Raw genomic sequence first — 21,008 nt, forward strand, 5'->3', positions numbered from 1 at the left:
GCAGGCCACCTGGAAGGAGAGAGCCAGCCCTGGAGTCCCTCCCAAGTTCATGCACAGATGGACGGCACAGCTGGGGCGTTTGGCACAGATGTGCAGCAGAAGGGAATGGAGCTGAGGAAGGGCAGGAGGAAGTGTCAGCTGCACGGCTCTCTTGAGTCCTGGAGGACAAGAGCTCAGGTCACTCTGGCTGAAGAAAGGACACCCAGCCTGGCCACAGGGCCAGGTCTCAGGAAGACCAGCTGGCTGACCTGCACATGGTGTGGGGGCGCTGTGTTTACTTCCACTCACACAAGGCATCTGCTGTGAGCAGCTGAAATAGCAGCTACTGCTCAGACCTTTCCAAGCCTCCCCCACACTGGCCAGTTAGCCTGGCCCCGCCCCCAGGCCCTCTTGTTCCCTAGGGCCCATAAGTCAGCAGGTGGCCTATGGGATGCTTTCCATCACTGTGCCTGGCATGCGTTCTGATTCGTTGGTTCCCGGGCTAACCCATGTGGACTATCCCACCCCCTTTCTTGACTGCAGGGCTGACCCAGGTGTACGCCCCAGTGGACAGGGTGAGTCCAACAGGCGCAGGTGAGGCACAGGCAGAGAGGGTGCAGCTGAGAAAACTTTCTGAATGGGGAGTTCCACTCCATCAGGGCTCTGTGTTGTGGGGGGCAGGGGGTTGCAGCCCCTAGGGGGTGTTGAGGCTGCCGATCTTCCTGGACTGGTCAGTGTGGCTCATTCCGGGGCAGTGGGACTGGCCCCCAGAGGGCACTTCCATCTCTATAAAGACAGACACAGAGTGGCCACCTGGTCTCGGCAGTGACTCTCAGGCTCTGTACTATTTTTGTACCAAGTCTCCCACTAAGGCCAAGGTCACCATGGGCTGGAGAACGGCTCTGCGCTGCATGGAACACACTGGGGCCATGACTGGGAGGGGAGGCTGCTGCTATAACAAATGTTTGCTTAGCCAAAACTTTGACTACACTTAGCTCTCAGGAAGCATACGACTGAAGCAGGTGGCCCAGGAAAGTCCGAATCACATAAACAGGGCTCTTCGCCTCACGCTGGCTGTGTCTCCTAATGACTCCCAGGCAGAATGGGGTTCAGGGTGGGAAGAGGGAGCCTTGCTTGTCCCCTCTCAGCAGGCCCTGCGCTGTGCGCTTCGGCATACTTAGTGCAGGCTGTTGGCAAAGGGGCGCGGGTGGTGTGGAGGCCCCGTCCGTGTGAGGGTCCGGCAGGAAACAGCCGCCTCCGCGGGCTAGCTGCCCGAGCCCAGGCCCAGTTCGCACGCACGGTGTTGGCTGACCACTGCTGCCAAGACCGCGGACTGGCTCACTGGGAGTGGCGGTCGGCTGTGCGTTTGGTCACTGTTTGCCCGGCCTGGACACCGCACGAGGGCCAGCTCGTGTTAAGCTGTCACCTTGACTGTGGCTTCCACACTGATCGCATGGGCCAGTCACACCACAGTAAAGAACTGGAGTTTTCTTCTCTGTGTTGGGGAGGGGGTTGATGACGCCTGCTTTATATTGTCTAGTGATAGACTAAAGAATGGTCACAGCAGGAGCCGAAAATAAAGTCTCCAGGGGTCAACGCTGAGACAAAACCATTAAAGGGCACAGCAGGGATTCATTAGAACCACGTGTGGAGTGTAACTCTCAGCATCTGCAGATGACTGAGGGGTGAGAGGGAAGGAGAACCAGCATTGACCGGGAAGTATCTTACCGTGCTGGGTAAGAGATCTCAGGAGGAACACATTCCGGAAAGTTGACGGAAGGTTCTGTCGACATCACGCACACTCAGGAGGTGGACTGGCGTCATCCACTCTCAAGTTCTCAGTGTAAAAGCGGTCCAGGGAGCCTTGGGATGGGCTAGGGTCCCTAGGGAGAGAGAAACGCCTGCCAGGGAGCAAAGACCTGGGGCCCAGACCAGTGCGCAGGCTTACAACCTGGAGACGCAGGAGGCTGGGGGCAGCCATCCCAAGGAACGAGGGGAGCGGGAACCTACTTTCCATTAGCAGGTGAGGGGGTGCGGAGTCCTGCTGTTGTTGACATTTTTGCCTAATAAGGGACCGAGGCCAGTCGAGTTCAAATCTCAGCCCAAGTCTCCCAGGAGCAGGCAGGGAGGTGCCCTATGTTCTGTCTTTTCAGGTGGCACCCGCAGCCCTGGGCCACACCAGCACTGCGGGGCGACAGGGTTCCTGTCCCAGTGTCCCGAGAGTTCTCAGGCAGCAGGCAGCGTTCTGTCGTGGCTCATTTTGCACAGTCCCACTGCGGACCCCCCCACCCAGCAGCATAGTCATCCACCGGGGTTTCCCTGAGCACCTGTCAAATATCAGACCCTGTGCTGGGTGCTCTGCAATCATCTCCTTCCCAGTCCTTGACCAGGTATTTTTGCCCATCCCCACTTCACAGGTGAGCCAACTGAGGCTCAGCTTGGATACGTTCCCATTCCCAGGTGCACAGTGTACCGACGGCAGAGCCGACAGCCAGCTCCTGTCTTTAACTCAAACGCAGCCCTAGTTCTTACAAAACCATGAGGTATGAAGAATACACTGCACTCTGCAGTCGGGACACCTGAGAGGGCTGCGCGGCTGGGACCCAAGGGAGCCTGGCAGGTGCGCCGCCTGCAGATGAGTCCGTGAGAGGTGGCCTCTTCCTTCTGAGATTACAGAGCAACACACGACATTGGCTAACTCAGTGTTCTCAAGTGACGGCCTTGCTGGGCTCACTTAATGGGCCCATCACGCTGGTTTATAATTAACTAATTAAGCCCACTCGGTGTTGATGGGTGGGCGCTTGCTAGTAAATCGCAACATCAGGCCTTGTCATTTTGAGTGGGTTAAGTGGCACTTTGGCCTGCGTTCTCTGGTTTGACTTCAGGGAACAGGGATTTCTACCCGGCCGAGGTCTGCTCTGTAGCTTGAGTTTTCTTGCAGCGTAGGTGAGGAGTCAGACTCTTGAATACTCCGGTTACCACTCACGTTGGGAAATGTCCCCAAGCCCTCCCCACTCATTAGTACTTCGTGAATGGGTTGACTGAGTGAAATCTGAGTGACCGTGAACCAGCTGAGCCATCATTCCAGGACGGAGAGTCTTTTTCTGGGAAGCAGAAGTGACGGCGTCGTGAGCGAGCTGAAGAGGACCGAGTTGGGAAACACCAGGCTGCATATGGAGGGGTGCCCCTTGTCATTGCTGTGTCACCACCAGGGACTGGCAGTGTGTCTGACACGCTGCCTGTACAGTTGTTTAGTGACATGATAAACGAGTGAACACACAGACTAAGGGATGAAAGAGTGAAGGAAAAGCCCCAAGGTTTGAAGTCGCTGTTCGATCTTCCCCTAGACCGTGTTGGGCGCTGAAGCTGCACTTAACCTCGGCGGATCCTGAGTCTCCTCGTGAGTGAAATAAAGGCTCTCACCCCCATGTGAGAAAGAATGGGAAGTACTGGGACTCAGGCTAGTTTCTGTGGAGCAATTAGAAGTGAGCAAACCCATCCACGGCGTTACCACCCTGCATGTGCCCGATGTCGTCTGGTCTCGGAAGCTAAGCAGGGTGGGGCCTGGTTAGTACTTGGATGGGAGGAATGGGTGAAGCCATTTGGTACGAATTCCATGTCACAGACAAACCCAGCTCGTGGTGCGTAAGCTGCCAGCTCGGTTAAAATAGTTAAACGGGCTGCCCAGGGTGTCGCCAGTGATGCACTGTATTTGGAGGGATGAGGGGTTTGTCCACACAAGGAGACACCTGTGGGGACAGACAGCAGGGGGACCAGTCCAGGGACAGGTGTGGGGGACTACCCCCCTGCAGGGATCCCTCTGATTGTTCATTGCTGAGTCCCAGGGTTTTGCCCGGGACCTGAAGTACAAGGTGGTAATAAGAATTTAATAAACGGATAACTGTCTTTTATGGCATAAATCGTAGAAACATACTAATGTGGGGTTGTGGACGAGGCATAAACCATCCATGTGCATGGAAGCCATTTAACATTCCGTGTACGGCAGCGCACTTGAAGTTGAAAGCACTCAGAACGTTGGATATTCTTTCAAAAGACAATAAAAATGACAAGTAAAGTGCAGCCCTTGCTGATGTGTCACCCACATGATGTGCTTCAGAAACTGAAGGTACAGGCACATTCGCATCCTTCCAGATGCTCCACGCAGGTGCTCGTGGGCCTAAATGCCCCGGGGGCAGAGGTGCCAACCCGCTTTGCCACCGCACAGCACCCGACAGCTCCGAGGTTCCCCAGGGAAATGGGCCCCTCCAAACGCCAGCACGGGGGGGAGTGGGACGGGGTCTGGTCGCCCCTGCCGTGAGTCAGGAGTCCCTGTTGAAGGGGGTTCTCTGGAGTCCCTTATCTACAGTTCCACGTTCTGTGCTTTCCTTTACCTGCAGGCCACCACGGTCCAAACTGTTAAATGGGGAACTCCAGAAATAGACAGTTCATAAATTTTCAATAGTCCCCTGTTCGGAACAGCACATTGAAACGTCACCATCGTGCCTGGGACGTGAGTCATCCCTCTGTCCCGCACGTCTGCCCCAGTCACTTGGCTGTGTCTGGGCTGTCAGATGGACTGTGGCAGCACTGCAGGGCCTGTGTTCGGTCACCCTGGTTATCCTTAAAGATGCCGAAGTCGGCCCCCGCCAGGCGGCTCAGCGGGTTGGAGCGTCACGCCGTAATCGAAAGGTTGCAGGTTCGATTCCCCATCAGGGTGCATTCCTGAGTTGCGGGTTCGATCCCAGGTCTGGGCACATATGGGAAGCAACCAATTGATGTTTCGCGCGCTCTCTCTCTCTCTCTGTCTCTCTCAAATCAATAAACATATCCTTAGGTGAGAAAAATATGCCACAATCATGTAACTTTTATTAGAGTGCATTGTTATTATTGTTCCATTTTATCATTAGTAGTTGTTGTTAATCCCTTACTATGACTAATTTATACATTAAACTTTTTAATAAGAAAAAACAGTTTATACAGGTGTGGGCAACAGTGGGTTTACAGGTACACTGCGACACGCTTTTCAGTTAATAAAGCCATTGTAGTAACAGCCTAACCTGCACGTCTTTTTCCATACGAACAACTGTAATCCTCCTCTTTCCCACCCTGTGTAGGGTTAGGGACTACCTGGGGTTTCAGGCAGCCACTGGGGGCCTGGGGACATGTGCCCGACAGTCAGGGGACTACCGTGCCCTCCATGGTGAACTCCCTGCAGGACCCGGGGTCTGCTGGGCCTTGGGCGCCCGGGTCTTACCTCTTTAGGCAGCGTCCACATTCTCCACCATTGCTCTTCAAAGCTCAAGCTTTGTGCCAGATGACACTGTGCAGGCCATGGTGTCGCCCAACCAGCCTCTGACCCCTGAACCCTTGGGCCATGGTGAGCATCCAGAGGCACCATCTGGGGCCCCAGCCTCTGTTAGGGCACCGTTGTTCCTGGAAACAGCTGCCCATGCCCGATGCACACAGTACACTGACACCTCATTGGTGGGACAAGCCTGTCCCCGTCCAACAGGTCTCCCCAACCTCCAGACTCCAGACAAAGTCACCAGGATGGTGTCCCCTTCTCTCCCAGGAGTCTCCTTTCTCCCCATGCCCGTCGTCCCACTAGTGCTGTCGGGGCAGTGTCTCCAGGAGAAGCAGCAGCTTTCTTGGAGTCGCAGAAGGTTCTAGCTCCTCACCCTGGTGCTGTGTCCGCTGGCCCTGCCAGTTGGAAAACACCCCCACGTTAGGAGGAATCCCACCAGCCATTTCCTGGGGAAACAGGGAACACCCACTTCGAGGTGGCTTTCTCTTCTGCCTGCTCTCCGACATGGTTAGAACAAAACAATAAAGCTCAGCGTCAAGGGGCCTTTCTGTTGTCTTGTTCCTAGACATAGGCAGAAGACTGCCTGGTGTAAGGAATCCCTGCCATTGCCATCTTCAGCTCCGCAGGAAATGCGCTCCGGTTTTGAAGAATTGTACAGCTAAGCACGCCCTTCTTGGCTCCTCACGTCATTGGAGCCTCGAGTTTGTTATGAAGAGTAGGCGGGGTGTGACTCTTCCTCATTTAAGCTCAGATTTAATGGCCCGTCCAAGGCCACAGAGTGTGAAAGTGGAGGGGGAGGGGGCAAGTCTAGAATGTACGCTTGCCTTACAGAGGGAGGTCCTGTTCTAAACCATAAGAAAGCCAAGGTCTTGACCTTGAGTTGCTTAGAATCCAACTTGGCTTTTCCAGTACCATGAGCGCCCGTGTGCTGGAGGGTTCTCCCCTGTGAACGAGGCCTGGGCTGGAAGAAGTCCAGTGGTAGCTTTCCGGCATCTGCTTTGGTCCCACCCCAGACGCACCCGGCTGTCCTCAGACCTGGGGATTGGAGGGGCTCTCCCAGCATTTTGACTGTTTAGCACAAACCTGAATCTGTGGGGAGCCCCTCTGTACACAGTCGTGCTCTCAGAACAGGAGAGGACTCGGGCCGCCGTTTGGGCCCAGGGGAGTGCTGTGGGCTTGGACTCTGGGCAGAGTCCATGCCGCATGAACAGCACGGAAACTTTGCAATCACAGAGACTGCGAGGGATGGGGAAGGTGCTCAGCCAAGGAAAGGTCAGCGTTCGAGCTATAAACACTTAGAGGTACATAGATACGCAAAGTATGGATAGTACACGTTTTACTGGGAAAAGAAATGTGGGAACCAAAAGGCTTTCCCCTTGCCTTCTGGCCTGGAATTCCAGATGAAGCCGTGTCAAGTGGATTCTTGGACGGTGGGGTGGGACCCTTGACTAGTCTCTCTTCCTCCTCTGCCTTGCTCTCTTCCCTCTAACCACCCCCTCCTCTTCCTTTCTGCCCCCTCTCCTCCAGCCCTCACCTCCTTTCCACCTGTCTTTCCCCTCAAAGTTCCAACCCCGCCTTCAGACACGTGCGCGTGGCACCAACCCTGACCCAAGAAGACAGACGTTTCAGAAGTCCACAGTCTTCCCCTTCCCACTGGACATCTGGCCTGCAAACAACAAATAAAAAGCGGCTCTTATCCGACAGCTAGAAAGGTGTAGCACCCCACAGTATGAGCAAGCTGTTCCAGGGCTCAGAGAGCATGCACTTCCTGCGCCTCTGGGTGCCCAAGGGCCTGGGTGTACCAGGAGGGGGAGCAGCACAGTAGGTACCTGGTGCCCTCTGTCTGCCAAGCAAGGCTCAGCAAAACGAGCAGGAGAGCCGGCACAAGACATCCCAGGGAGCGACCTGCCCAGGAGAAGAAAGTAGCGCTTCCTTCCCAATGTCAGGGCGCGGGGCGTGGGCAGGATAAAGGGCATGGCATCCAAGAGCGGGCTGTCATTTAAGAAGGGAGGGTTCTGGCAGGAACAAAGCAGGCAGGCGCTGTCTCCGTGGTGCCCACCGTCCCACCATCCCACCAGGCTCCTTGTGATCAGCGAGCCTCCTTCTGTAAGAAGACACCTGTTTTATGTCCTACTTAACAGTGATGAGAAAATGACACAGAAAGTTCCATCGGGTATAAGTAATGCCTCGTCCTGGGCATCCTGGGGCACGGTGGGGTTGGATGGCCTTCTGCAAATACTGCTGAGTCCTGCGGCCTGGTTTGCCAATCTGCTCCAGATCGGAGGAGTTTAATCTGTGGACATGCGGCCAGTGAAAATGTAGTCACATGGAGTCAACCGACAGGGCTCAGGCCTGTGTCTAAACTCGGTTAAAAAGTCATTCTGCTGTGTATTACGTGCCTGGTGTGAGCCTGGTCTTAGGCTCTCGATTTATTTTTTCCTTCTTATGCCTACGCTGGCCCCACGGAGGTCCATGTGGACATGCCCATCTGTCACGTGGAAAGCTGCTGTCACGGGGTGATGTCCCTTGCCCAAGAAGGCAAGTGATTGGACTGTTGTGCTGCTGTTCCTCCTCGTGTTGCTCTGACCTTCCGTCCTCTGCCATGGTGTCAGTCTGGCTGATGGATGAACTAGACCTTGACAGAGACAAAGGGCTGGCGCAGCAAATAAGAAACGGAGAGGCAGTTGCACACAGGGATCACGGCTACCTAAAGGCCACGTCACTTTGAATCCAACAGGTTTAAATGGGCTGCATCAGGCCAGTTACTTCGTGTCCTTCATGACGAAGTTCCAGTTACAGCAGGTACCTCTGAGCAGCCTTGGAAATGAGCTGGGATTTTACATGTTTCTGCTTCTTACTCTGCAGCTACAAGGCAGGTGTTTGTTTAGATGTCATTGTGTACTGGGAGGTGACAGGGACATTTTGTCCTTGTTTCCAAGGGACTCTAAGCTGTCTGGGAACAGTACACAAGGTACTGGAGCAGTTTTTCCTTGGCCGTTTGGATGGATGTTCCTTATTTTCTTGGCTTCCTTTGTAGCCATGCCATTTCATTTTTCAGTAGGGCTTTACAGAGTACCAGCCTTCTGCTGAGCAGCGGGTGCTTTTCATTTCACTTTGTATTTACTGGAGACCGTTTTCTCGGGTGTTACATAGATGCACGTGAGGAGGAGTCCACATGCTGCCTTGTGGCACAGCAAACAGGTGGGCCCCGCCTCTCCTCAGGACCTGCGTCTTTCCATTTGTGGTCAAACTTACCCCGGCCACTTCCTGCCAGGACTAAGGACAGGAGCACCTTCAAAAACATTCAGGAAGCTGTAAAGTACAAGTAGGTGGTCATCGTTTTTAGAAGGTAATCATCGCTTTATGTAAATATGAGCGTTGGTTATTTTAGAACAGTCCTGTGTTTTTCCGACTGCGCAGTGGACGTGTTAGGTGATTTGCAGGCATTTGCCCTCGCTCTCCACGATGACCCTGGTCAGCAGGGAAGGTCTCCCGAGCTCATCGGCTAGATGTGTCATCTAGAAGTTCAACCTAGCTTTGAAACGGTCTTGAGGGATTAGGGTAGATCTGGAACATAGAGGAGGACATGGAGATGGACAAGTTCCCTTAAAAAAAAATTGGTATCTAATGCAATTAGAATGAGCACATTTACCTAAAACTCAAGACAGAGTGCTTTTCGTATTGTGCAAATGCCACTTCCAGAAGAGGGCGACTCTGTGGGCAGTAGGATGTCCTTGTAGATGAAGGGCAGTTTCTGTCCTCAGCTTCCTCATTGTTTCTGGGGAAGAGGGTCATGGAGGGCTTCAGGGAGGAGGGGACACATCAGCAGGTAAGGAACTTAGCATGGCCGACAGTGTAGCAAGTGATCTGGCCAAGGTCATGTGGCCTGTAAGGGGCTGGGCCAGGTTCTCTGAGATGCCAGCCCATTCAATGAACAGAAATCAGTATGTGATGGGGTCTCATTCTGCCGTGGTTTTAACCTTTGGGCATGGAATGTGGTTTGGGGCCGTTCTTTCCTTGAACTGGAGAGACGCCTGAGGGGGCAGCAGGCCCCGGATGGTCCTGGGGTTCATGGACGCCCGCGGATTCTTGTCTTGCAGACGGCAGCAGCCTGCACTCGGCCTGCGCCCACGAGAGCACTGTGCACAGCCGGGCCTTCCAGATCTTGTACAGGAACGAGGAGGTGCCCATGAGCGACGTCGCCGTCTTCCGCGCTCACCTGCTCTTGGACGGCGAACGGGTGAGTCGTGGGGCCCACCGGCAGCCACGCGCTGTCCCTTCCCTGCACCTTTCTTCTCCATGGAGGGGTGGATGGTCACTGAAGCTATTGCTGTGCTGTGGAGTCTGCAGAAGCAGATGGGGAGTCACGATCGCAGCACATGCCTGCACTTGCTCACTTTGGTGCTCCCGTCCTTCCGTGTCTACACTCGCTTATTTCCTCTTCCAGGAAGTTTCCCTTGACTAACCTGCCGACTTTTGTCATTCTCACTTTCCCTTTGCCCCTTGTTCATCAGTCCGGGCACACTCTGTGTGCATCTGCTTTGTGCAGGCTGGGGGTGCAGCCTCTGGGTGAGGGGGTCCTGAAGAAGGCAGCAAGCAGGCCCCTGCCCTCGAAGCGTTGGTAGCGACCAGGAAAGGCAGTGTTGGCAGTGTGGCAGCGTGCACCCGAACCGAGGGCGCAGCAGTGCTCGGAGGAGGGACCGGTGGGCTCTGGGAGGGGTCAGTGGTTTCTCCAAGCAGCTGGCTTTGAGAAGCACATGCTAGAAGTGCAGCAGACCGAGAGAGAGAGAGAGAGAGAGAGAGAGAGAGAGAGAGAGAGAGCAAGGGCATCTCAGCAGGGAATGGCATGAGTAAAAAGGCCCAGAGGCCCAGGAGCCTCATTCTGTTTGCTGGGAGCTTGACCACAGAGGCCTCATCCATCAGATCAACGCCCGCCCATCAGAGGAATGTTTGAGGTCAAGACCACTGCCGCCATGCTCCCGGTCCTACCTCCACTCCCTGCTGCCATGTTCCAGCAGCGAATTTCCCGCCGGACCCTCCTTTAGTGAGGTGGAAGTGTGCTCCTGGCTGAGAACACCTCGTCAGAGGTGTCCCCAAGTGGTGCGCAGAAGCACACCTCCTGGCCATCTGACATCCTCCTGTCATCTCTGTGGCTGCTTGTACTCATCTTTTGTGGTCTGGGTAGTGACCACGTGCCCCTGTGTGGCTGGAGGTGAGGCGCTCTCACTCATTCTTCCTTCATTAATGCATCCTTCCAGCAAAGGTTTATTGAACCCCCATTAAGCACACCTATGATGGGCTAAAGATAAAATAGCAAACAAGAAAAACCCCTGGTGTCTCGGGGCTTCTATGTTAATGTTAGATCAATACATCCCACTGTAATCCGGTAAATAAATCATGAACCTCTGTCCCTGGGCCTTTTCCCTGCTGTGTGTTCAGCTCACCCATCAATGAGATGAATTTCCAGGGGCGTGACGAGGAAGAGTCCGCTCCCCTGGTAGAGGCCTGCGGGAGAGGCTTCCTGGCCCGCCCGCTCTGCAGGGCCTGCCGCTGCCTCGTGGTAGATGCTCCAGGAATGAGATCGCACAGAGCTCAGCTTCAACCTGACTCCACAAGGATGGAGATTGTTCCCCGGAGGACAAGTGACAGACAGGAGAGGCCTCCCAGAGAGACCACCATGAAGCTGAGACCCGAGTGCCGGGGAGGAGCCTGGCGTGCTGAGAGCCCAGGTGCAGGGCCTCTCTGGAGGGGCTCAGCAGGGACAGAGGCCCTGAGGTGGAAAGGAGGTGGGTGGCTCCAGGAGAAGCAGTGGGGCTGAGGTGGCCTGCCCACTGGGTGCAGGGAACGGAGCAGGAGATGAGGCTGGAGAGACAGGTGGGCCTGGAGGTCACGGATGAGCACTGAAGGCCGTGGGAGGTGGTGCAGAGCATGTTGTCGGGTGCTGGACGGCCAGTGGCTTTGTCAGAAGCTGCTGCAGTGAGTAGCACGGGTTTTTATTTCAGAATGTGGCCACCCTCCCGCCCATCCATGGGCTTGTTGGGGCTGGAGCCTCCTGTCTCTCTTTGCATCCCTGCCGTCTGCCATACGCCTGTACTGGGGCGTCTCAGCAAATAATGAGTGGATGGTGGCTTGGCTGGGAAAGGAAAAATTGAATTTGGAGTTTCTTCTTTTGGGGGCCTTTGGAAGCTCTTCTTTGCAAACAGAAAGGACTCTCCCCGGTGAGCCCTGTCAGCCTGGTCCCTGTCTGCCTTATGCCTCACAGTGGCCGCGGGTGCTTGTTCCTTAGTGCAGATCAAACCATCAGAATGAACCCCTATTAGCTGCGCTACCGGTCTTTACACTGCTCTCTCCCTCCCCTGTGTACCTTCCCCACCTGCTCTAGACCCCGGAGGCTGCCTGCCCACGCCCATCAGCTGTATCCTTACCTTTTGGGTCCCATCTGGGCTTGGCCCGTGAGAGGTCCTGCAGGTGATTGGAGGAAGAGAGGGGAACGGGGCATATCCCCTGCCCGGGCTCTGGGAGGGCCAGGCCATTGACTGGTCTGCGTCCATCAGTGTGCCGAGGCCTGCTGACACTAGACAGCCGCAGATGCCCACCTCTTTCCGACTCCATGTTCAGTGACTTCACAGCAGTAGGTGGAAGCCAATTGCTATGGAAGAGTGGACCCCCCGGAATGGCCAGGGCTGTAAATCAGGGTTTCCCTCACCCCCCAGAGAGGTGGGTGTCCAGTGCTCGCCAGCCCCCCACTGTCTGTGTCCTTCTACCAGAGGCCTCCGGTGGGGGCCACGCCGTGCAGCTCCCTCTCCAGTTCTGACCACCAGTCCTGCCCGACCCCTCGGCCTGGGTGGTGAGGCAGCCTTGGAGTACAGAGGGTCTGTGAGTCCTCCCTTTAAGGGACTGTACTTGGAGTCCTCGCCATCCTTCCCCGACCCTGCTTGTCAAGGGAAAGGTTAGGAAAAGACACCCTGAGGCTGAGTGTTGAGGAGCTCAGGTTAGGGTGCGTGCTCAAGCCCAGCTTCCCCGAATGGTGGTAAGAAGGGCACTTTCTCTCTAAGGGGCCACCGTCGTCAGTCTCTCTGCAGGCTGGGTTTGGGCCTTCCTCAGGCACCTTGGCCCTTATTCCATCCTGATGGCCTCAGAGTCTCGCTCCGGCCCCAACAGGTTAAAGCCTTTCTACTTAATTTTCCCGACACCAAGGCTTGGCTCGTGGCCGGCTGTCACGGGCCTGAGTTCTGCAGTGGAACAGGGCATCGACTGGACAGTACGTGTCATTTTCTTCTGTAGGTGGACTCACTCGTCTCTACAAGCTAATGGTTTAGTCCTGTGTTTGGGGTAATCCACACGGCAGCGATGTTATACTTAATCACTCTATACAAATCGGTGACAACAAGAGTTCATTGGATACGCCCATAAAACTGTGTGTCTGCTATGGACCTGTTAGCTCCTATCCAGTGATGATCTGTCTGCTTACAACATCCAAAATACCGCTCGTAACTGGAGGGCCAGAGTTCACGGTCACACGTGCACACAGCCATCATCAGGGACAGACATTTAGGCACCGCCCACACGCCAAGCCTACCGTTCCATGTGCTACAGGAAATGTAGCCATGAAGAGTCAGTCTATGCAGTGAGGACACAGTAAGTTAGTGCAAGAGGTGACTGAGGACAGAAGCAATCGAAGCCTAAGGCATAAGATGGGATGTTTTAATGATGGTCGCGAGGAACAGGGGTGTGGAGGTAGGGTGGGTATTTTATTTTAAACACTCTGTAATCCTCCGGAAGATCTGGGAAAGCTTACAGGATACCTAGTCTCATAAAATAGCAATAGAATGAGCCAGAGTACAGGAAAACAGAAAAAGGGGCAAAGCCCGGGGTCAGTGTGGCGGAAACACGCCCAGAGCTCGGTTTGCTCACGCTGGCCTGCAGGAGAGGTGCTGAGCATCCCTCCCGGCAGCCCAGGCGAGGGGGATGCTGTTATTGACCAGACGCTCACAGGAGGAAGGGGAAGAGGTCACTTCTAATGCGATGGGCTTGGGAGAGTGGCTGTACCACACCCAGCCTCCATGTCCTTGATGGAAAGTGGAGATAATACTTCTTAATTCATAGTTTTATTCGTATTAAATAAGACCATGGGAGCTCATGCCTGCTACATAGTGAGTCTTCTGTACATACTAGCTATTGGTATTTTCACTACTATCTGCAAAACTGCTTCCAGATGCTGGAAAAAAATGGCCTTTGAAGGGAGGTATGTCTTTAACCAAGATGAGGCAGTCTGACGGAAGGACCCATGTACAGTGCATGTGAGTGTGTGAGCATGTGTGTGCATGTGAGTGTGTGTGCACGTGTGAGCATGTGTGTGCACACATGAGCAGGCATGTTTGGAGGGCGGGGCAGGAAGCCAAAAATCAAATATGAAATGGGTGGTTAGAGCAGCCAGTGACTTCATTCTGGAGCCCTTGGAAGTGAAATATTTTTTGAGACGTCGGTGACGTCATAGCCAGGCTGGGCCCAGGACTCGTCCCCCGGTTCCAGTGGCGTGGCGGGCAAGTACGAAGCTGGAGTGCACAGTGGATCTGGCTCAGCCGTGAGTGAGCTGCAAAGGGGGTGGGGGGCGCGATTGGCCAGGCTCTCTCCCCAGGAAGTGGCGGCAGGAGGTTGCAGGCTTGGGCTGTGTGTACAAAGCGAGCTTCCTGATTATGCAAAACAAAGCTAGGAGACAAAGTTATTCATAGCCCTTGGATCAGCAGAATGTTAACTCTTAAGTGCTTCTTTTACAACAAATTTTAAAACACCAGGGACCTAAAGATAAATTCCACCCATATGTCTCTGCCCGAGCTACGCGTATCCAGGAGCTGCTTTCCGAAGAGGCCTTTAGGTGCGAGATTTCCTTCCCTGTGGATGAGAACATTCTGGCACAGAAACAAACCCAAGAAGGGTGGGGGTGGAGAAGAGCTCTATTTATTCCTCAAGATCCATTAATATTTTCTATATGGCAGGCTCTATTCCTGGCGCTGGGGACCCAGAAGGAATGAAGACCAGTCTCTCCCTTACTGATACCAGCTGACTGGGGGCACTGGGCAAAAGAAACGGCCTGGGGGTTGTTGAGTTGTTGTTTTTCTCCTCCCTCTGCTCCTCCCCCTCTTCCTCCTTTTTTTCCCCATAAGCTGAAACCCGTCATAGAAATGTAAGATTGTTTGATTCTTAAACGTTTGCAACTTTATGCGGGCTAAAAACCTTGTGTCTCCAGATGAAACCGGACTCACACGCTTCCGGGTCATAACCTGAAACAAGCAAATTTACCAGGAAGCACTGAATGCCAAGACCACACCAACCAGGGTTCTGCCCTTGCAGGGGAGAAGGGCTCTGCCCAGCCCGGGAGGGGGAGGAGCCAGGGGCAGCCCTGACCTGCGTTTTTGCGTTTTTGCGGGGAGCTCTGGTATTTAGCAAGCAGCTCCCTCTGGGGAGGGGGGCTGACGGTGTTTCCTGTGTGGGTGGGTGGGCATCTACTGAAGGTACATGAGAACCTGGCAGGTACAACAGACAGACAGCTTCCTGTGCTAATTAATGAAAACAGATTGTTTTTGAAAGCTGATAATAGATGCAGCCCTGGATGGGACACGAAACGCTGAAGTGTCTTTAAGAATAAATGGTGACATGGAGTGGCTCTCAGGACAAAGGATGGGCTTTCTTAGGACACTGAGCTGCCTTGGGGAATGACTCGCCTTTCCCGAGCACCCACTTCTCCACGTCCCTGGACAGCGGCGGGAGCAGGCGAGGGCGCGGGAGGGCAGAGGGGCCCACACCTCTGATGTTACCACCGTCGCTAACCAAGTGGGTTCCCTGCCCCACTGTCCCCACGCAGGGGCTGCGCTGGGTCACTGCACCCTGCTCAAAGCGACTCCAGATCAGATCTGTTAGCAGAAGGAGGTTCTCAGAAGCCCTGCCACATAGAAAAATGGTTTCACTAGAGTTTTTATGCAGGCTGGATTTTCCCCAAATTGGACTACATCAGTCCTTCCTGTTTTCCATGTAATACTCACAGACATCCTGTTCGATCAGAATTCCATGGAGCATACGTGGAAATTCTGTTTTAATCATGAATCGTTAACTTCGTGGTGAGACTCCCATTCTGAACTTTGGGAAAGAGACTGGCTGAATTTTTCACCTGGGCCAGCCTTGACCCCTGACTTCCCGTGAACTTTGCTTGTCTCGTAGGTGGAAGAGGCACTGAGCGAAGTGGATTTTCAGCTCAAGGTGGACCTGCACTTTACGGACAGTGAAGAACAGTGAGTGTCCCCCAAACCCTTGGACTGTGGTACAGCATCCCCTCCCCCCCAGCCCTCCCCCTCCCCTGGGGCGTCCTCAGAAATGTGCCGATGAATGAGCTGCTGTGCCCTGTCCACACCCACAGCTTCCCCAGGAGCGTGGGCTCAGCTCACCTTCGTGGTCACTCCAAACCCTGCATTTAGGTGCAGGACACCGCTGACTTCCCAGCTCTAGGGACCTGCACACCCTCCTGCCCGGCCCCTCCACGCATTTCCAGTGCGGTGTTCGTTAGGTTTTCAGGTTCGGGCCTCTCTGAGCTGGCAGACCTCACGCACGGCCCCCTCTGACTCCAAGGAGGTTCTGCTGGGATCCCACGACTGGGCACAAATATCCGCTGTTGAGTCCCAGCCGCCTGACACTGAAAATCTGTCCATGTGTGACGGTCTGGTTGCAGAGGCAGGAGGTGACTCTCCTCTTTTCAGACCTGCTTCCTCTGTGCTTCTTCTGTGGGCTCCTCCTTCCACCCTTCGGTCGACTGGCAGAGCACAGAGCCCCTCCAGGATTCGGGGCGGGGCGGGGTGCATAATACATAAATAATCCTTATTTTTAGGCATTGAAAAATCTGGTCAAGTGTATGACCAGATCTCTAAACCCTCACCCGGGTCATAGCTTCTTTTCATTGTCATTGTCCCCTTGCTTCGCCCACCCGGCCCCAGGCTTTGTCTGAGGAGGGGATTCCCTGGTCAGCAGGACTCTGTGTGCCCCTCCTCTCTCCCCACTGGGGAGTGCGGCCCTGTGGGCCAGGCACAGCGAGGACGGGGAGGTTGCAGGGGCGCAGAGTCGGAGCAGATAGGCTCACTTGCAAATGGGCCTCTCCTCACGGTGCAGAGGGAGGCACTGTGTCCTTGGCGCTGCTTGTGGTGTTCACAGCCATTCCTTGGAGATGGCACCGTCAGGCAGCCCTCCAGCGCCTGCCCTGAAGTTCTGTGATGCAGCGAGGCCTCCCCTGGTTGGCTTGTTCACTCCGTGCAGGAAGCTCTTTCAGAAGATTCTTCTCAAAAGAACCCACATCTGGCGCTTGGGAAGTGAGCCTGGACCCTTTAACCCTCACCACCCGCCGGTGGGGTCCCCTCCCCTGCTCTGCGGCTCAGTCTTCTTTTGGCTGATGCAGCAGCCACTCTCAGGTTCTCTCCTGAGGATGTTTGCAGGATCAGTCAGGCACCCAGGCCCAAGGTCCCCATTTCTAGGGCCCGCAGGGTGAGCTCACTTGAAGGCCCCTCTCAATAGGCCTAAGGCTATGCTGGGGGGCACTCCCTTTCCATCCGTTCTGCTGGCAGAATCAAAGTATGCTCTGGCCACTCTGTGGATTAATCTTCAACTCTGGTCTCTATAATGTCATCAGCAATACGTCACCTTATCCCATGGGGAATGGGGAATTGGGGGCCCATGGGCTAGAGCTAGCGGAATAGTCTCCCAATTCCCCCAAAGTCCAGATTCTCCATCAGAACTTCCCCCGCCCCCTTCTCAAGGGCTGTCTGTACCTGAGATGTGTCTGGTTGCTGCAGGAGTTTCGGTAAGGAGGAGAGTTGAGGTGGGTCCTGAGCCGCAGGTAGGCCACTGCTGAGCCATCAGAGAGCAGATGGTGGTGTCCAGTGAGGACAGACGTCTGCTGCTGTGCAGATGGTCACTGCTAGGCTCTGGGGTTGGAGCCTCTGTCTGTGGTGCTGCCGGGCTGTCTGGGTGCAACGTCAGAGTCCGCACTCCTGTGTGGACCCCCAGCCCCTCCGGCCACCTGCTGTCCCCATCACTTCTGTTTACCCCTTGGTGGGATGGTGGGTGCTTGAGAAAGCTCATCTTCCCCCCGTTGTCCCCCAGGGTTCTCATTCTAGCAGCAAGTGGAGCGTAGAGCCCTTCAAGACAGTGGCCTGTCCCTAACCCGGAAACTCAGAAGCAGAGCCCTGCCTATGCTGTTCTCATGTCGGCACTGAACCCTTTGGGGCTTCTCCCATTTACTTATTTCATCGACCCTCCCCTGCCCGATCTTATGCCCACTTCCTTCAGAGACACCCACTGCTCCACGTAGACATTCCCAGAAGCCTGCCCCTGATCCCAAACTCAGCCTAGAAATCCCGCCCCACTGGGCCATCCAGGCCATCTTTGTGACAAATTGCAGTAGACACGGGAAACAGGCCTTCTTGCCGTGGAAACGGGAGTTAATGGAGAGCCTGTGTAGAGGGGATGGACCCAAACAAAATGGGTCCCGTTCGGCCACCTGGGCTCTGTGCGCATCAGCCCTGAGCCATGGGCAAGTCCTTGTCCCTTCCTAGACCTCAGTCACCTCATGTGTAAAGTGGGGTCACTGTAGACCCCACACCTCCTGGGTCTGTTGGGACGATGAAGGGAGGTGGTCTCTGCCCAGCCCAAGGGCGTGGCTGCCAAATCAGCCTCTCTGTGGCTGCTGCATGATGTCTCCTCTCCACAACAAAGAGCACTTGATAACCACCGGAGCAGGCCTCCACGCAGAATCAGATTAGCTAGGAGGAACAGGAAGACAGTGGCTGCGGCAGGATCAAAAATGCCATATTTTTTCATAAATAGGGCTGAAGGATGGGGATGCATCTGGTGCGCATCCTGGGTATAGACGTCACCCAGGCAGACAGCCGCTCCAGAGCTTGCAGGTCTGCGTGGGGATGACACAGAAGAGTATGACACGAGGTGTCCTTGGAGGAGGGGCTCACCTCGGGAGCGGCGATGAGCCAGACCCCTGGGGACATACTCCATGTGTGCAGCCACTTGCGGTCGTTACCCTGGCGGGTGGATGGAGTCTAGGGATGCTGCTGAGTGTTCTGCAAGGCACAGGACGGCACCCCCACCCGGACAGTGTTATTCTGTCCCCAACGTCCATGTCACTGGGGTGAGAGACTCTGCTCTCGTCTAGCCTCCCGTCGGCACCTGTGGCTCTGCAAAGGCCTAGGGGCACAGGCTGGCGCGGGGATGGGGAGCCCACCCCCTCTCATCATGCCCCACCCTGTCCCTGCACAGCCCTGCCCAGCAGGAAACCCTTCCTGCCTTCGGGGACCACGCCATGCTGTTGTGCCTTGGAAGTCCAGGTGGCAGTTCACGTCAGCGAGACCTCAGCCACCTCTCTGTCTCCAGGGAGACGTGTTTCTCTGTGCTGTGATGTCGTTTCCTGTTTCAGTTGCTCTGTGAGAACCCGGGCACCCTGCTCACAGAGCCTCAAGTTTCTCTCCACCTTGTCTAAGCTGACAGTCACCACCCCCACCAAGAGCTGAGTGTTTCCCCCACTCGTTGGTCTGCCCTTTACACAGCACACAAGACCCATCACCTCCCTGTTTCTGATTTCTTTACTCCTGTGAATGCGGCTTAAATTCTTGTTCACGCTCTTGCACCTTTGCCACCCTGACATCTGTTTCACCCCCTGCTGTTCGAGCCCCAAGGTCGTGTCTGTGGCTCTCCCGGGCCTGTGCCTGAGGGCTCCACGGCAGGGTGTGCAGGGATGCAGAGCAGACCGTGGAGCCAGGTGGGCAAGCGCCCAGCTAACCAAAGATGGCCGGGCCTTGCCTGCGGGTCAGTTTATCTCTTAGGAACCAGACTCATCCCCATGACAAAATGCACAAGGATGAGGGCGGGGGCCTTGATGGAACCATCAGACCCTTGTGCTTGGGAGCCAGCCGGCCGTTCCCTTTTTCTCAGGTTAAAAACACTTTTCTCGATTACAGTTTACATTCGGTATTATTTTGTGTTAGTTTCAGGTGCCCAGCCTGGTGGCTAGACAGTCACGCACTGTCCAGGCGGTCCCCCAGGGTTTCCAACTCCCACCTGGCCACCGTTACTGACTGTGTTCCCTAGGCTGTGCTTGACATCCCCAGACTGTTTTCTAATTGCCCATTTGTACTTCTCAGTCCCCTCACCTTTCCCCCAGTCCCCAGCCCCTCCCATCTGGCCGCCACCAGTCTCTGTGTCTGTGAGTCTGTTTCTGTTTTGTTCATTTATGTTGTTTTTCGGATTCCACATATAATTGAAATCATTCTTTCTTTCTCTGTCTGTATCTGTTTTTCTCAGACTGACTTATTGTACTTAGTGTAATACCCTTTAGGCCCACCTGTGCCGTCACAAATGGTAGCATTTCACTGTCTTTTGTGGCCGAGTAACATTCCACGGTATGTGAGCACCACGGCATTCTGATCCACTTGTCTACTGACTTGGGTCGCTTCCGTGTCTCAGCTACTGTACATAATGCCACAGTGAACGTAGGGGCGCGTGTATTCTTCCCATCGCTCCTTTCAATCAGCAAGCATTTGATCGCCTCCTGCAGTTTGCGGTGTATTTGGCTAGGCCTTGGGGCTGTGAAGATGAATTGGTCACTTTCCCGAGGTTGAGAGGTAGGAGAGGAGTGGGAAGGACAGACTTGCACAGGCAGTGCAGCGTGGGATACCTGCCGGGAGATGCAGTGTGTGTGGAAGGCCGGCCAGGCAGGGGCCCTGTGGGGCAGAGCCTGGAAGGAGTCCAGGTTCCCTCCAGTCGCTGACAGGGGCATGGTGTCAGGGACAGCAGACCTGCCAGGGAGCAGCAGTGATGTCTATCTTCCCTTCTCCGAGCCTCGGTTTTTCCACTTGCCAATTGTGGGAAAAACAGTCTGTACCAGGCTGCACTTGCAGGGGATGGACAGGATGATGCGTGTGCGGCGGGTGGCCGGCCGGGGCGAGGCTGTCGGGCAGAAGTCAGCCGCCATGACTCAGGGAGCTCGCTCGCTTGCCTTCCAGGCTGAGGGACGTGGCAGGGGCCCCCGTGATCAGCAGCCGGACACTCGGCTTGCACTTCCACCCGCGCAGAGGCCTGCACCACCAGGTCCCCGTCATGTTCGACTATTTCCACCTGTCGGTGATCTCGGTGACCGTCCACGCTGCGCTGGTGGCTCTGCAGCAGCCCCTGATCAGGTATGACGTCACGGGCCCCGAGGCACGGGCAGGCACCTTCCTGTTCCACCTCCGTGGAGGGTGCGTGACAGGCACAGAGGTGGCCAGTGCTGACTAGCACAGGACAGAGCAGCCTCTCCCCAGCAGAGGGTCTGGCTCTGACCCTCGCCGAGGGGCAGGGGACAGGCGGGCGGGGGAACTGAGGGCCCCAGGAATCAAGGGCACACAGGCAGGAGCCCCTGTCTGTAACCAGCAAAGTACAGATCAGCCTAGAGACGCGGATTCTACACCCAGCTTGGCTTTTCTCCCACTGCGCCTCATCAGAGAAGTCACCTAATGCCCAGAGACAGCCACCTTCCTCTCGCAGACAGGAACACTAATGGGTCCTGTCCTCTGAGGGTGTTTGTGGCCAGGCCGGAGTGGGGCTCAGCTCCCGCCCTACCCGCCCCCCCCCCCCCCCCCCCGCCCCTGCCCCACAGCCTGGCCAGGGGCAGGAATTCACCGCCAGGGCTCAGCTCCTC

At 55.3% G+C, this 21,008-nt stretch overlaps 1 protein-coding gene across 1 annotated transcript in view; it reads left to right on the forward strand.

Moving 5' to 3' along the window:
- Positions 1-21,008, forward strand: part of FAM135B (family with sequence similarity 135 member B) — a 97,325-nt gene that overhangs the window by 30,904 nt on the left and 45,413 nt on the right. Inside the window, exons 3-6 of the mRNA XM_053930452.1 lie at positions 4,132-4,144; positions 9,385-9,524; positions 15,500-15,570; positions 20,335-20,508. Of these exons, the coding sequence (XP_053786427.1) occupies positions 4,132-4,144; positions 9,385-9,524; positions 15,500-15,570; positions 20,335-20,508 (398 nt within the window). The remainder of the gene's footprint in view (positions 1-4,131; positions 4,145-9,384; positions 9,525-15,499; positions 15,571-20,334; positions 20,509-21,008) is intronic.

The sequence above is a fragment of the Desmodus rotundus genome, chromosome 8 (genome assembly GCF_022682495.2).
Source record: "Desmodus rotundus isolate HL8 chromosome 8, HLdesRot8A.1, whole genome shotgun sequence".
Lineage (NCBI taxonomy): Eukaryota > Metazoa > Chordata > Mammalia > Chiroptera > Phyllostomidae > Desmodus > Desmodus rotundus.